Below are 17,987 nucleotides of genomic sequence, written 5' to 3'. Positions count from 1 at the left end.
ATTCTTCTAGTTCCCAGGAAAAAATATATCTCAGCATTTGTCAATCCCATTTTGCTATAACACAAAGGCATACCTTCTGTTTAGTTGGCATTTTTGCACCATGCCAGTCAGTCGACAACATAGTTTAAGCATCTGCTATATGCAGATCTTCAATGATCCCAAGAAGGCTGTGGTTGTGGGTTGGAAAAGGAGCTGGATATAGAATCAGAGACTGAGTTTGGATGCTTGCTAGGCTGTGTCACCATTTTGAGCCTCGTTTTCCTCTGCTGACAATACCAACTTCATAGGATCATCGTGAGGATTTGATGAGTTAAGGGGTGTGAAGTTAGTTTGTAAATCGTACTACTGTATGCATCACCTGCCTTTTTTAAATGGAAATTTGTTCTCATGTTCAGATCATAGACTTGGGGAGATGTTAGGTCTATTAGAGGCCCTTTAACCCAACAGAAGTCACCACGTCACTTTCCAGTTTAAGAGCATTAAGCAGCTCCCACTTATGCTTGGGATAAGGTCTAAGCCTCTGAACATAGTCCCTGAGGCCATACACCATGGGGTTCCTGCCAAGCTCTTCAACCTCATCTCATCCCCTACTTCATGAGCCATAATGCATTCATCTCCAGTTCCTGGAATAGTCGAGATGTATCCTGAGGGTTCCTCTGACTGTAATGTCCACCCATTTCCCCTCTTCTGTACCTGGATACTCCTTCAACATCCTCCTCTGCCTCTCTCAGCTCCCATCCGTGGAAGTTACTCTTCCTCAAATGCCTGCCAGATCTATGAAGGCAGAGACCGTGTCTGTCTGTCTTATATATCATCACTTCTCCAAGCTCTAAAATGCTGTTGCCACATAATTAGGTGTTCAACAAATATTTGTTGGTTGAACAGATAGACGTCCATCTAGCATTTATTATACTCTATGTTACACAGGAACCTAGAGTTCAAGTGATAGAAATCCTACTCACGTTGGCTCAAGTGAACGTGGGAACTTGTTGGCTTATATAACCAACAGGTCTAGAGTAAATGGCTTCAGGCACGGCAGACTCCAGGTGCTCCAAGTATGTCATCAGGAATCTAGCTCTGTAACCTGATGTTGTTTTGTCTCTATTGGCTTCATTTTCCAGCTATGAGCCTGAGGGCCACATAGAGCTCATTCTGTTGGAACCATATGGACTCGATGGGGGGATGGGATGAACTAGAGGAGAATAGATGATGGGCTGGCAAAAACAACAGATGTCCTTCACTGTACCAGGCTGTGGGATCAAAGTTCAGGGGCTTCCCTCATCTTTATATTTCCAGTATCTGTTCCAGAGTGCGCCATCTAGTAGGTGCTCAGGAAGGTTTGAGAAAGAATAGATGTGTGATTTATTTTCCCTCACTTCTAGGAAGGAGCGTCTTTAAGCCTATAAAGACAGATGGTTCTATAAAAACTGCCTTCTGCCTCATCCTCTGTTTTGCTTTTTTTACTTGTTGGCAGGATCCGACGTCTACCTTCTTCCAATTTGGAGCGTCCATCCAGCAACAAGCCACAGTCATGTTGAAGATCATGCAGGATTACGACTGGCATGTCTTCTCCCTGGTGACCACCATCTTCCCTGGCTACAGGGACTTCATCAGCTTCATCAAGACGACAGTGGACAACAGCTTTGTGGGCTGGGACATGCAGAACGTGATCACACTGGACACTTCCTTCGAGGATGCAAAGACGCAAGTCCAGTTGAAGAAGATTCACTCTTCTGTCATCTTGCTCTACTGTTCCAAAGATGAGGCTGTGCTCATCCTGAGTGAGGCCCGCTCCCTCGGCCTCACCGGGTATGATTTCTTCTGGATTGTCCCCAGCTTGGTCTCCGGGAACACGGAGCTCATCCCCAAAGAGTTTCCATCAGGACTCATTTCCGTCTCCTACGATGACTGGGACTACAGCCTGGAGGCGAGAGTGAGGGACGGCCTGGGCATCCTAACTACTGCCGCATCTTCCATGTTAGAGAAGTTCTCCTACATCCCCGAGGCCAAGGCCAGCTGCTACGGGCAGATGGAGAAGCCAGAGGCCCCGCTGCACACTCTGCACCAGTAAGAGGGGCTCTTTGCTTGTCTCCCAAAGTGGGATCAGAGTTTTGTTGTTGTTACTTGTCAGTTTAAATACTAAGGCCAATACATACCCATTGCTGAAAATGTGCACTGAAAATAGAGAATGTGTGTGTGTGCTTATGGGATTTTTTTTGGTTCTGCTCTCCTCTCTCTCTTCCTCTCTTCTCATCTCAATTGTTTTTAAGTAGCATGCTTTGTTTTCTGCAACTTACTTTTTGTACTCAACAATATACTTTGGAAACCTGCACTTGAGATCTATCTGTCTACCTATCTATCCAACCTCTATCTATATCTCAAGTATGTGTGTGTATATATGTAGATATATATGTACTTATATACGTGTATATACACATGCATGAATATATGCACACATATATGCATATGAATACATGTGTACATATATGTATGAAAATGTATTTATATATGTCTATACACATGTATGGATACATGTACTTATATGTATACATGCATATGAATACATATGCACATGCGTCTGTGAATATATGTAGAAATATATGCGTATATGTAGATATACATACGTATGTGTATACATAGATATATATATGCGAATATCTATATTTTTTGTAACCTACACATTGCATTCCTCAAAATGGATATACCACGATTTATTTATCCAATCTTCATAATGATAGAAATTCAGATTGTTTCAAGTTTTTTCCATTAGAAACTAAACTGCATTGATAATCATCCTACATGTCTCTTCATGTACATGTGTAAGTAATTCTCTAGGGTTGATTCTAAGAAGTAGAATTTTGGAGTCATAGAGCATGTGCATTTTAAAATTTAAGTATCTATTGCCAAATTGTCCTACAAAGTAACTAGACCAATTTATATGCACACCAGCAGTTTGTGAAGTCACTCGACATCCCACGTCCTCACTAACGTGTTACACTTTGGGAAAACTGCTTTTACCCTGGTGCTCCTAGTCTCCGTTTGAGTCTCTATCTGAATTTCTTCCCTTCTTGTGTCCTAAGTGTTTTTGTAGGTCATTGTAAATCTTGGCAAACATCACTTTTAAAGCTGTGTTATATTCCATCATATGGATGTATCACAATTGATTTAACTACTCCCATCTTGGTGGACATTTAAGTTAAATTTTATGTTGCTGAGCAATGTCACCGTGCTTTGTAGGCCATCATTATGGCTCAGCTGTTGAGATTTAGAACGATCACTCCTACATCCATTTGGCATGTTTTTGCCTGATGCTCACTGATTTAATCCATGCTCATTCCTCAGATGACGAGCAGTGTAGCACAGTGATTAAGGGACTGGGCTCTGGCGTTACACTTGCCAGGGTTCAAATCTTTTCTCAGCCATCTTCTGTGTGAGTCAGACAATCATTTTACGTTCCTGGGCCTCAGTCGTTCTTTGCAAAGTGATGATAATAGTGCCTACTTTCTGGGCAGTGGTTCTCAAACTTCAACATGCATCAGAATCACTGGAGAGCTTGTTAAAACACAGATGGTGGGCCCCACGCTCCATCTCTAAGTCTGGGGCTGGCTCTGAGAATTTCCAATTTTAACAAGTTCCTGGGTGAGGCTGATGTGGCTGGTCTAGGAACCACACCTTGAGAACCAACGTTCTAGGGGTTGTCGTGAGTATTAAATGAGATGATGCATGAGAAGTGCCGCTCAGCAGAGTGCCTAGCACCTCGTACCTATTTCGTGAGTGTCAGAGTGATCAGTAAAGTTGTTTTTGGTCATCAGAAGTGACAGTCGGCGGACCAGGTTGGTTAATTATCAGCAGAGTAACGCATCACACTGAAATGTCTCTGGAAGGTTTTAGGACTTTGAATCTGCTACAGCTCAGGGATTATCTCTGGGCTGGAGCTGGAGGGGTGTGTGTGTGTGTGTGTGTGTGCGCGCACGCGCGCACGCGCACGTGCACGTGATGAGGTAGACAGATTATACCTCCCTCAAATTGACATACATCTGAAAAACGAACTCTTGAATTAAGAAATCACGGTCCTTTGAGATTTTCCCTTCCTCTTTCCTCTTCCCGTCTTTAACGATCTTGTTTCTACATTGCCACCTTCAGCATTTGAAATAATTGTCCAAATTCAGGAAGGAACTCAGATAAATCAGTATGAGACACGGGAACCTCTTACAGAGGCAGGATTGCTGCCATACCGAAGACAAGGGCTGGGCTAATGAGTTCTTACTTCCCATAAGAAGTGCCCTGCAGCTGGAATAGTCAGAAATGCATAATTTTGATGGAAACATAACTCAGTTTTAGGGCAATTGAAATATGATATGTACAGGAAAAGGAATTTGAGAAGGATAAGTGGCAAGACATTCAGATCTCTTTCCAGTGGCCACCTAGAATTCCATTCTTTACAAAAAAAAAATCCTACTGCTGTGAAATGCTGTTGAGCTGTTTCCGGGAGTTATGCTTTGAATGCAGCAGTTTTGTAGATGGTATTTCAGCCCTAGAGAAGTAATGCATCAAGTGTGTTAAGCCGTCGTCCATTGCCCAGTGTTTAATGAATCTCTCTCCATCCATGGAGCGCTGGTAGTGCCCCCCAGTGGGTGGGGCTGGGATAACAGCACAAGCAGTGGGTCCCTGCCACACTTCACCCCATCACAGTGTTTCTTAACCCCCCGCCCCCCAAGAAGGGCAAGGACTGGGAGATGGAGAAAGCCCAAAGAAGGCAGGTTTTAAGAAAAGAATTAAGGACATCATATCCCCCACACATCACTCTTTCCATCCAACGGACTCTGGAATACACACACGAATTAAGATATAATGTTGCTCCTCAAAGAATGTATAGTCTGATGAAGATGGGGAAATTTGTCTAAAGACAAACTCAGGCAAAGAGGGCTCTTTTTATATATATATATATAAAAAAAGAATAGTACAGAAAAGTACAGTCTGGTACAACACTCACCCCAATACCCACCGCAGTGAGCAAAGGTTAACATGTCACATTTGATTCAAAACTTTAAAAGAAATGAAACACCACTGATAATGTAGAAATCCTACTTATTCCTCTCCCCAGTCCCACTTTTCTCCCTTTCTCTCCAGGGGAGGGAAAAGCACTACGATGAATTGGGTATGTATCCATATCCATGTGCATGTTTTGTACTTTCAAAATAGATGTACATGCAACCTGAGACCCAACGCATAGTTCTTTTTAATGTACATAAGTGGTGCCTAGTGTGTTAGAATTTCCTTTACCTGAACCTGATGGTTCACGATCCATCTACGAGGACACATATAGTTTTAGCATATTCGTCTTAGTTGTTGTTTTGTATTCTGTTGTATAAGAGTTTCGTCTTTTATTTGATCATCCCCCTTCAATGGACATGTAGGTAGTTGATGGTAAGGGATCTTCCATCTGGATAGCTGAAGGCAGAGAACAGGTGTATTTGCAGCCTGAGTTTGACCCATCAGCTCGTTCTGTGGAAGCCCAGGACTATAGAGTTAGGGGTTCTCACTTCAATCTTTAGAAAGTTACATCTTCTGCTGGATTAAGAAGTCTTATTTTGCAAAGCATCCAGTAAACAAATAGCTCTCATTACTCCTGCTATGTAGTAGGGAGGATGCAGATAGCTTCAGAAGAGGTTAAGGTGAAGTCACGCCTGATGGTTTCATGATGTCTTATTGAGGGGACCTGGGCCCCAACTTTGGTTGAGCTTGATGTCTTGGGGGTAGACAGACATGTCCCTCCGTGGTCCTCATGGACGTTACTTGTAATCTTACACACAGAGCTTGTGTAGTTAGGATACTGTAACAATGACCTATTGCTTATGATGCTGGACCTGGTACAAAGGACTGCTGGCTGAGGAAGATGTGTTAATGATCTTACCGTGGACCTGTTTCTGTTCCCGGGATTTCAGGAAAAAAAAAGTAGGGGAAAGGGGGAAATGTTCTTTATGTTGAATATTCCTGATTTTACAGAAGGCACTTTGGAAAGAGCAGTCAGCATTTTCCAAAGTTCAAAAATAGCTCAGCCATGTTATGTAACCTCCTCCTTGCTACTGCAAAGTTATTAAACATCTGTTCCTTTGCCAAGCACAGAGCCCATCACTGGCAACTCCCGGAAGTATGAAGGTAAACCATCACCTGTTCTGCAGGTATGGAACCCAGGCTGTTCTGTCCAGTTATGTTCCAAGAATCTGTCTAGTTCACTGGTGGATGGGGCCCCAGGGAGGCAGTGTGGTGTCGTGGTTAAGAGGGCGGGCACTGGAGCCGAGGCTGCATGGTGTGATTCCCTGATCCAAACTCTCCTAGATCTAAGACGTTGGGCAAGTCACTTAATTTCTCCAAATCTGCTCTCTCGGATGTAACATGGGGATAAGAAAAATTTTGTCTCTTAGGCCAGAGCCTAGCATATGGAAAGCAGTCTATAAATGGTAACTATTATTGATAAAATGTGTGTGTGTCTGTGTGTGTGTGTGTTATAGTCATCTCTTCTTATTGTAGCAGAAGTAAATGAAAGCATATACATAAAACACTTACATTGTGCCTGGCACCTAGTAGGCATTTCACAAATAACTGTCAAGTCATGATTGTCTTCTTCTTATGATATGATGGTGGTCATCATCATTATTATTACTCTGATTTATGCTTGTCATACTGCAAGCTATGCGCAGGGAGGGAAGTGAGAAATGGAGTATATTTCCATCTTGTTTCTTGATGACTGAAATACGACTCTATAGCCTGTGGCTTCCATTTAGTTGGGGGAGCAGGACACCACGGAGAAGTTACCTCACTGAAAGTCAAATAGAAGCACTCAAGTCGATCTATAGCACAAACGAGTAAGAAAAGAACAGCTTCTCCCGGGAGACTTATGAATTAGTATTGAAGGGAAGTTGTTGGCCTTAATTGATGATACCTGGCTTGACCAGTTATGTGTTTTCTTGATTTATGAAGTCAGGTTTCTGCTTTGAGAAGCAACAACATTGTAAATTATCACTCCGACAGGAAGGAAAATGGAAGGAAGAAATATAAGTGAGTGAGTTTAATTCATATTCAGATTTGATACTTTTTTCAATCTTCCTTTCTAAAATAACCACAGGAAAAGTTTCTGGTTTCATGACCCATTAAGAGACTGCACTAAACCTGGTTGGCATATTTTTATTTGATAATCAGAATTATCACTGTTGGTTTCTTTTTTAAGGCCAATAAAAGAGGCTGCTCGGTTAATTTTCTGAGCTTGACCGGAGTTAAAACTTCCCTGGCTGAGTGTGATAACTCTTTGCAAATATTTATCTGCGGGATCGCCATATGCTCGACAAACATTTCTGGCGATGACACCAGGCATGCAGGAGACCAAGCCGTCCTCTGGGCCTCTGCTGTAAATCTGACTGGGACTCTGGGCTGAAGAATGTGGGGAAAGAGCCTGAGGCTCAAAGAGATAAGTAGGGAGAGAATCCAGGGGCACGCGCCAGATTGAGAACCTGTAGTGTGTTCCATGAGGCTGTGTGACTTTGTGGACCGTGGGTTTGGATAGTGCTGTGTTCCAAACTTCTCATTATCTAGGTTATCCTGGGCAAGTTACATAACTTCTTTGAGTCTCCATTTCCTTGATTGTAAACAGAGATAATTCCCACCATAGAGGATTATGGTGACACTTAAATGCATGTAATATACTTAGCCAAGCATCTAGGATATGGTTGGCACCCTACAGATGTTAATTCTCCTTCCCCGGGCAAGATGCACAGCTTGACCTGACTCCTCCTGTGTCCTCATGAACCCACAAGACATGGGCTGTGCTCCCTGGGTATTCAGCCCGAGAGCTAAGTCCACATTCCCTCTTCAGCACCACTTCTGTTTGTGGCATCTCTCCTGGAACACAGTCCTCTCTTTTTTGGCTGGAAGTCAAAAGTACCGTATGCCAACCCTGCGATGCAAGTCAATCATCTCCAATTGGCATCCAATGAATAGCTCGACAAATGGTGGGAACCCGATGCTGGCAACTTGAAAAGACCAGAAATTGGCCACACCTTTACCTTGAGGGAAAGGTGGTTTGGGTTGTTTTGGGGTCACACATAGAGTGTAAATATTGTTGCAATTTGCTTTAGGCCAAATGCCAGTCTCTGGATTTGGGGACCAGCGTGCCTAACAAAAAGATGTATTGATCTCTTTCCTCCAGGGTTGGATACTAGGGACATTTTCATTTTGAAACTTGTTAATTTGGTGACACATACTAATAATTTGCTGCAGCTCTCTCCTGTGAAAAGATAAAACACAGAAAAGCACCATCTTCATTACTCTGGTGACTGCTGACAGAGAGTATATTGGGGCAGGCATGTTAACGTGTAAGCACAGGGACCAGTTAGGAGACCATGACATAGTCTAGGAGAGGGAAGATGTGACTTGGATTAGAGTAAGGCTGTGGATTCAGAGAGAAGTGAGTGGGCTTAATGCATGTTTTGGAGGTAAAATTCACAAGACTTGATGGATGAATATAAAGTGATAAAAGAGAAATAAGAATCAATAATTTTCCACTTGTACTGCTGCATAGATAGTGGTGACTTTTACAAAACTGGAGAAGAAACAAATTGGGGAGAGAGTGAGTCAGGAACAGCATCTAGTTTCAAACATGTTCAATTGACACACTTTTGAGACATCCAAGTGGAAATCTCAAGAAGGCCAATTGGAGAGAAGAGTCTGAGCTCAGACTGAAAACACAACACACTGGTTTTGAGCTTATTGGTTGTAGTTAAAGCATCAGGATTGGGTGAGATCACCTAGGAGAAAATGAAGACTCAGAAGAGGGTCTGGGTTCGAACCATGAGGACCTTCAACATTAATTGGTAAATAATCCCTGAGGGGAAGGAGAATACTGGAGAGAAAGAGTTGGGTTGTGAATTCCAGCTGCCTTGCCCCGGTATGCAGACTCTCTGTCCCCAGTCTTGATTTTGTTGTGGAGCCTGGTTGCTGTCTGTACAGTGTCTGCTGTATGCTAGACATTGTGATAGGTAGAATAGACTTTCCAACGATCTATGATCTGTGGCCATTGCTAATCTATCTGGGTTTAGTGCAACCCAGGAGAGTGAAATAATCATACCACTAGTTTTAATCAACACATGGAAAAGTAAAATTTATCACGTGATGAACTGCCAGGCAAATCATCAGAGCAGGGCATCCTTTGAATCAAAGGAAACCAACACCCTACTGGGCTGGAGCCGTGATGTAGACGGTGAGCCAGGCTTTGGATCTGGAGAGGTGAGGAGGTGATACCTCAGGAAGGGGAAAAAAACTCTGCTTTTGTTTCATTCTTGACATGATCTGGGAAACATCTGATGTCACATAAAACAACAAAGATAAAAATTCTTTCCACCACAAGGGAGGAGCGTGTGGACAGTATGAAGGGCAAGCACCCATGGCCGGTCCATTTACAAGCTGTCCTTCGTTTTCGGTCCCGGAGGAGTGTCTGTCCATGCACCTCCTCATGTGTAGGACAGAAGGCTCCTTGTCATCTCTTCCAGGTGGGAGCTAGAGAGCCAGCACGGGCCTCTCCACCTGTCCTCTACCTGTGTCCTCTCGCTTCTCTGCTTCCTCCTCTCTTGCCTCCGTGCGGATGCTGCCTTCCTGCAGGTGTGACTGAGCCCCTGTGCATGTCCTGGTGCCTCAAAGCCTGGCCTGGATCCCAGGGAAGGAGGAGTCACCGTCAGCCTGGTGATGCTAACGGGGTTCTGCGTGGGCATGGGAAGCCAGCTACTTTTTCACACAGGCCCCGAAGTTTGGTGAATGAGCCGGCTGATCTGCTGATGTCTGATGTCCTCTTGTCCAAATCCCCACAGCCAGTTCCTGAGGATTCGCTTCATTTGTTTAAGTCCTGTCCAAACACGAGGAGTAAACACACAACGCTCGGTTTTCCGCATGATGGAGAGCAGCCCTCCCGAGACATGTACTCATTTCCTTTTCATTTCCACCACTATTAATAAAAGGAAGTTTTAAAAATTCAATTTAATTAATACATCATTGTGTGCGTGTGGAAGCGAAACTTCAAGTTTCAAAAGTTACATTATGAATGCATATGTATTTTAAAATGTGATGTGATGGAAATGTTAAAGTACTCTATGATGTGGCCTACCACGTGTTGATTGCCTCCTATGTGCCAATCAGTTTAAATACATTATCTTTAATCCTTATATGTGAGTTAGGATGTTTTTGCTGCAGGTAACAGTCAACTAAATTCAGTTATGTGATTGAATTATTTCCACATGACAGGAATTTCAGAGGTAGGGTGGACTTCTGGTGCAGTAGGATCAAGGCTCTGGGTCTTTTCCCTGTGATCTCTTGATTCTGCTCTTTGGGGAGTGTGGTCTTTGTTGTTAAAGTGGCTTCCTTCATGACCTCAGGTTTGCTTTCAGCAACACCTGGGATGACTTCTTTGTGGCTACAGTAGATCATGCACACATCTTTGGGCCAATAATAGCTATTTTCAAAATGCCACATATTGACTGGCTTAATTCTGGCCCCCTGACCCAATCACTGAGAAGGAAAATAAGATTAGGTTAAATAAAACCAGACTAACTCTTAGAGCTGGGAATGGGGTAAGCTTCCCCCAAGGCCTGTGGATTTTTATGGGAGGCATGGAGTCTCAACAAATGTGAGTTCTGTTAAAAATGAGGAAGAGAGAAGTGGATGCTGGATAGACTGCCAGCAAGTCAATTATAAATCATAATAACTCATATTACAGATGAGGAAACTCAGGACCAGAAAAGTTATATAACTTGACAGAAGCCACACAGCTAATATAAAATGGAGCCAAAATTCAAATCTGGTTTTGTTCGGATCTAAACCCCATTATACTACTTTCAGAGGTTGCAAATTGACCTACAGTTGTGGTATTTTTTTTTTTTTTTTGGACTCATAGAATGATTTTTCTGTTTTCAAAAGTTGGATAAGTCCCAATGTTTGAAAATTGTAAGATTTCATGAAAACTTATATTTTTAGCTAATCTTGAAAATATGAAGAGCTGATGATAATAACCTCACATTCCTACCTGGAAGTCTTAAAAGTTGGGCTCTAGATGTTGGATCCAAACCCCTTGCTTCTCAGGGAAGAGCTGGAATTTGCGAGTTCCCTCCTGATTGTGTGTTTCTGTGCTGGTAGTGGGGTTTGTGGCGAGTGTGTATCTCAGCCTTTCCTACCCCTTTCAATGTGGATATTTTCTCATTCACTCGATGTGCTGGAGTCGGTCAGCCAGTTTCTGAATTTCTTTCAGAGGGAACTGCTCCATGTGTAGCTGTAGATTCGGTATGTCCATGGAAGGAGGTGAGTTCAGGAGCCTCCTGTTGTTGCCGTATGGACCAGAGCCTTCCTCCTACGTGGAGATGGTTAACTGGACATGGGAAGTGACCTTTAGATGGAGAAGGGCCTGCCCAGTTCACCTTAGTCCCTACCTGGACGACTTACTCATTCGTATTACCTCCATGGCCTCGTTAAGCACTTTTTTTTTGTCCTAAGATGCTTTGTATTTATTTTATTACTTTTCTCATAATTGTTATTATTTATAATCATTACCAAAACAAGAACTTGATGAACCTTAAGACCTGGAGATGTTAGAATGAGTGATGACAGGAAGCTTTGATATCTCACCTCCAGGCATCTTTATCCTGGGTCAGCACAACTAGATCTGTGGACCACATATGTCTCTCATCCTATATGTGCAGTTTTACTGACCAGATTCTGGTGAAGTCATGTAAAGAATTGCTGGTCTATGATTTTCCGTGACTAGGAGCTCCACAAGATTGGAGTGGTGCCTCTAATCTTTTACTCACATTTTCTCAAAACAAAACAAAACTGCCTTTTAAAATTTCAGCTGGGAGTGTCTGGGACATAGTCATCTTGGACTAAGTGGTCATTTTATGTGGCCCTAGGTCGTAGCTTACTTCTCTGTTCAACTTACGGGTGAGAATTTGAGCTGTTTGTGACTACAGTGACTTGCCCAAAGGCGAGAACTTACTGAATTACCCAAGGAGAGTTCCCACTCATCAGACTGGATTAATTTGTAGATGTTCTTCTAAAGCTGGAAGAAAAGGTTTGTTCTGGCGGTGGGTGGGGTGTATGTTCAGCTTTTTCTGCAGTATCATGAAATTTGCCAAATGAATGGCAAATGGCGCAGTCTGATGGAACCCACGTCACTTGTTCAGGGTCACTGCTGAAAATGTCCGTTTATCATCTAAGCCTCGTAAAGTAAACGGTTCTTCTCTGATTTTTCTTCTTTATGGTACTGGGGTTTTCAGTATTTGCTGTAAAAATAACTTTCGGGTTTGTAAATTCTAACGGCTAGGGATATGTTTGACAGATTTAACGGTCTTAATTATCTTCATTAAATTTCATGATATTGACTCCACTTCTGACCAAGATGGAGTAACACGGACTGGATATATCCTCCTGATTAAAACAACCAAAAATGGACAAGAATATATGAAAGGATGATTTTCAAGACACTGGATATCAGGCAAAAGATGATAGGAAATAAACTAGGTGAATCCTACGAATGCCCCAGCTCACTGCCTTGAGAAAGTTTCCCCAGTATGGATGGGGAACCCAAGTCAGGCCTGGAAGATGCTCTGAGCTGAGCAGATGAAGATGAGGCCAGGGACACAAGGGCAGCTAGAGTTCACAAGACAGCATACCTGAGAAAAGTGATCTGCACGAATGGAGAGCCCCAGAGATCTGCCCAAGGACCCCCTTGCATATTGAGCTGGGTACCGATCACCACATGCAGGTGAGGAAAGGACCGAGGGCCAGGGAAAGAAACACTCCAAAGATTAGAAGTAACAGTGCTTGGCACTCACATGGGGCCAGGGAGAGTGTCTGTTCCCACCAGCCAGACTGGAAAACCTCATGTTTCACGGGGCATGGGCCTGAGTACAGGAGGTTCTTGCCTCAATAATGGGAAGCTGTTCTTCACTCAGACACGAGGTCCATCCTTAGGTAATGAAGTTAATGGGGGCATCTGGCTCTTTGCCTAGTTCGTTGTTGCTTGGGGCAGTCAGGAATTGATATGTACGCAGAGGTTCATGGATGTGAGGGCACACAGAATGTGTTTACTGACAAAAAGAATATAAAAAGGGGTCCAGATGGGTGTGGGTGTAACTCTTGGGCAGGCCATGTTCCCTGCCATCATCAAGGTTTTTATGTGATGGTGGAAATAGAACTTGTATTAGTCAGGGTTCTCCAGAGAAACAGAACCGATAGGATGTGTATGTGTGTATATGTACATGAAGAGAGAGACAGAGAGAATAAGAGCTGGCTCATGTAGTTATGGAGGCTGAGAAGTCCCCAGATCTGCATTCAGCCAGCTGGAGACCCAGGAGAGCCACTGGTTTAAGTTCCAATCTGAGAGCTGGCAGGCTTGAGACCCAAGAAGAGCTGACATTTCACTCTGAATTCTGGAGGCAGGAAAAGACTGACATCCCATATCAAGGCAGCCAGGCAGCAGGAGTTCCTCCTTACTCTTGGAAGGGTCATCCTTTTTGTTCTATTCAGGTCTTCAACTGATTGGATGAGGCCCACCTACATTGGGGAGGGCAGTCTGCTTTGCTTGGTCTACTGGCTCAAATGTTAATCTCAGACACACCCAGAATAATGTTTGGCCAAATATCTGGTCACCCTATGGCCTACTCAAGTTGACACATAAAATGAACCATCACAGAACCCAAACTAAGATTCAGGACGTTGGATTCTAATCCAAGCTTTGCTCTTGTATATGGCTGTCATCTTTGGTAAGTCTCTTAACTTTGCTGGTCTCATCTTCCTCATCTGTAGATTTATGGTGTTGGATACAATAATCTGGAATTGAATTGCATGATGTCACAGCAGGAACGGATGCTGGAGATCATTTAGACCAATAATTTTTAAATATTTTTCTTCTTTGTATGTGAGGAAGCTTCTGAGTGCTTGTACAATAGTATCACAATCCCTAGGGCGTGGACGGTAACTCCAGCTCTTTTTCCCCATCCAAGAAAACATTAGAATGCACACGAGTGATGACAGTGACTCTGCTCTAATTTATATTTTTAAAATAAATAATTCATAAGATTTGGCTCAAATCCATAAAATATATTATTAGTTGTAACAAATTATTTTCAATTTGTTTTACAACATGAGAATTGTAAATTACTTCTCTGAGCTTTATTACAGATGAGAAAATTGAGGCCTAGAAGACACAGGGTTCATTTTTCACTAATGAGAGACTGGTTAATGGCAAAGGCAGGCTAAGCCCAATTGTCTTTCTCACAGACCTAAGTGCGTTGCATCCACTACATCAGTCCTCTTTCCTTCTGGGTCCTTTGTGATTAATAATAATAATGTGGTGGTGATGATGATGGTGATGATAATGATGATGATGGTGATGATGATAATGATAACGATGATGGTGATGGTGATGACAGTGATGATGATGATGATGATGGTGATGGTGATGATCATGGTGATGATGATCATGGTGATGATGAGGATGATGGTGATGGTGATGATCATGGTGATGATGATCATGGTGATGATGAGGATGATGGTGATGGTGATGACGATGATGATGATGATGGTGATGGTGATGGTGATGATGGTGATGATGGTGATGATGATGATGATGATAATGATGATGATGATGGTGGTGGTGGTGATGATGATGGTGATGATGATGATGATGGTGATAATGATGACGAACTCCAGGGACCATGTACACTGGTTCCTAGCACAGCATAGACACTTAATAAATATGTGTTGAATGAGTGAATAGTGATAATTGCTAACACAACACTTGCTTTGATCTAGATGCTATGTTAAGGATTTTTACATGCATTAAGTTATTTTGTTCTTGCAACAACTCCATGAACTAAGCGGTATTATTATTCCCATGTTTGCATAAGAAAAACATCTCAAGAGAAAACTGACTCTCCCAGGGTCACGTAGTGGTAGAACCAGGAACAAGATTGCCTCTCTGACTTTAGCACCTGATCCTCTGATCTCTGGCCTCTCAGGGAAAGAGGAATCTCCAGGTGTGTTTTCATGAGGCTGTAGGAAGTGTTCCAGTGCCATAGAGCACATACAAAGATCCTCCCACTGTGAGCGGGAGTCATTTGCTTGTCTTTTGAGTTAATTTATTATGAGAAAGTGATAGATTAGAATTTATTTTACAAACCACAAAACCTTTCTGAAAATGTTAATATTCTTACCATCAATATCAATTATTTTTATTGTCATTATCATAGGGATTGATGTTTGGCTTTGCCAGGAATAAAGCAAATGAAGGTCAAAGGGGAGAAGCTGGTCTTTCCTGGGAGAATTTTTATGAGAATAGTCAAAAGCTCAATTGCAGAGTCATCAACTCCCTTTAAATTAGTTCTAGAATGAGTCCCTTCACACTTTGTGCATCCCTGAGGAGTGCCAATAAATATTAACTGGATGCAAAGAATGGCGCAAAAACGTCAGCAAGGGAGTCTCAGTGATTCTGATGATGCAGAAGGAAAGAAGGAAGCCAATATTTAATTTTGACACTGGGTGTAAGCCAGGTCTTAATGGGGTTGTCTGCCTTGATTTTTAAAGTGTTCTATTCATTTTAGAACAGGGAGGCCAAACTGTTGGCAAACATCTTCCACTTGGTACAGCAGCTGGGGGAGGAAGCCACCGTGCACGCCTCTAAACCACTTCCACATCTTGAGTTTAATAAATCTGCTTTCGAAACAGAGCATTTCTTAAATAGATTAAGCTCTGAAAACAGGGCTGGGAGAAAGTGTTTGTCTTCCGCCGACTAGGTGAAAACAAAACAAAACCAAACAAACAGAATAGAAACAGTCTCCTGGTGTCTGTTACCCACATTCATCTACTGATTGCCTGGATCTTATTCTTTCGTTTGTTCATTCATTCATTCACGCGTGCACACATTTGTTTTCATCCCTTTACTCTTTCATGTATTCGACACTTAGTATGTGTCTCTTACCTCTCTAAGAGATGTGAGACACACACAGTGATGACCCGGGCAGACAAAGCCTCCCCACCAAAGGCTCTTATTCTAGTGGGGAGACCAAAAATAAATGAATAAACACATACTGTCAAGGTGGTATTGACAGGGGATGGGAAGAAAAATAGGGCAAGGTAAAGGGATAGAGAATGACAGGGGTTTATTTTAGAGAGAATGGTTGGGAAGGTGAAGTTCTGGCAGATACCTGAAGGAAGGGAATACCTGAAGATCTGAGGAAAGAGTGTTCTGGAAGGGGGACATGCAAGTGCAAAGGACTGTAGTTGGGAAATTGCTCGGAGGGTTTGAGGAACAGCAAGATGGCCAGAAGGGCAGAAGCAGAATGTGCGAGTGGGACACGCATTTGGAGAGGTAGACCCAATTCTGTAGAGTCTTAGAGGCCATGGTGGAGGCCATGGTGAGGGTTCTGGGGTTTGTGTCGAGTGTTATGGGAAGCCACTGGAGAGTTTTAGCAGGGGAGTGAGGGAGACTATTGCCACGACCCCTGAGCTCACACAGGTTGTACTTGGAGCCTCATTTGCTTTTTTATCCCCCTGTGCTATTCCATTTCCTGTTAGAAACAAGCTTTGCTTACCATGGAGCATAAGGTACTCGCTTTTCCCAGATTCCATTCCTCCCTTCTCCCATTATGCAGGCTGTGATGGGTGGGCCCTGTCTGGCCACAGCCAATAAAAAAATCCCATCCATCTCACTAGAGCAGTTGGTTCAGGAACAGACAGGTGATTTAAGTACGTCTGATAGAGAGAAGTTTGGGACTATTTGATATATGGCAGATGTGAGGCCTGGAATTTCTGCTGCAATTTTTCTGCCTTGGAAGAAATCAGGCTGAGTATAGTGGTGACTCACACACAGGACAGAACTAACAGAGTATGCTGTGGAGAACAAGCCGGAGCCATGATCAAACTGCACCTGAAGTCCACCCTCTCACTGATCTTTTCAGATATTAACCACTAGACTTCCTTAGTCGTTTAAGTTGGTTCAAGTTGGTTTCTGCTAATTGCAATCAAAAGAACTTGATAGATATGCATATTTGGCAGCTAATCTGTAGTATTATGCTGTTTAGTTGATGTATTATACCCTTAAAATTAATGTCATTGCCTTCAATAAAGCCAAATTTGACCAACAAGGGGATATTGTAAGTAAAAATTTTAGAAATATTGTTTTACACAAGACAACTCTAGCTCTTTAATTCTAGACAGAAAACTCCCGATGGACATAATTTGTGCTCAGAATATGTTTGCAGTCTTTGGAGGATCCCAGCCTATGGATCCACAGACTTTGGAATCAGATTCTAGCTTTTTCCACCACTTATTGGCTGTGCAACCTTGAACAAGCAGCTAAATACAACTGGACCTCATTTTCATCATCTGCAAAATGGAGATAATACTGGTCCCCACTCACAGTGAGGAGTTTGTGAGAATTAAATGAGGTGTATAAAGCATTTAGCTCAATGCCTGGAACATGCGAAGGGGCTATGAATGTTAGCTCTTGTATAATAATATAATTCTCAGAACGACCAAGGGAAGTGGGAACAGAAATGCCACCTATATGGCAGGATTCCTCTGCATTGCTTAATTAAGTGTGTTTCATTATTCTAACTCCCTGGGGCTTTTGAAGGAAAAATAGATTTTTAGAAATTTAGAAAGGTAGTCTCATTAACTAAGAGAGTAGGGAGGAGGCAGTCCTTAGGCAGGAAGGGGGAGGGAGGTGATGGTGCAATTGTGGAGCAGAATGCATTAATATTGATGTTCACCTGCTCCTTAAACAGTATAAAGACACATAGAACCACATATCCATGTGTTTCCAGAGGATTTTTTTTTTTAATGTAAGGAGAACTTGGGTCCTATATGAGTGGGATGTTCCTGTATTTTATGTAATCTAAAACTCCAGCAATTAGAAAATAATCTTTATTTCAAAAAGGTTAAAATGCAAAAGA

The 17,987-nt window shown here is 42.6% G+C and overlaps 1 protein-coding gene across 1 annotated transcript in view; it reads left to right on the top strand.

The window, feature by feature from the left end:
- Positions 1 to 1,531: 1,531 nt before the first annotated feature.
- The window catches only part of GRIN2A (glutamate ionotropic receptor NMDA type subunit 2A), a 150,156-nt gene continuing 133,700 nt past the window's right edge, over positions 1,532 to 17,987 (top strand). The window contains exon 1 of the mRNA XM_087417806.1: positions 1,532 to 2,067. Coding sequence (XP_087273932.1) covers positions 1,532 to 2,067 — 536 coding nt within the window. The remainder of the gene's footprint in view (positions 2,068 to 17,987) is intronic.

The sequence above is a fragment of the Ceratotherium simum genome, chromosome 26 (genome assembly GCF_057802395.1).
Source record: "Ceratotherium simum simum isolate JZ-2026a chromosome 26, ASM5780239v1, whole genome shotgun sequence".
NCBI classification, from domain to species: Eukaryota; Metazoa; Chordata; class Mammalia; order Perissodactyla; family Rhinocerotidae; genus Ceratotherium; species Ceratotherium simum.
Note: the sequence above shows the minus strand (reverse complement) of the source record. Positions and strands in the feature narration are given on the sequence as shown.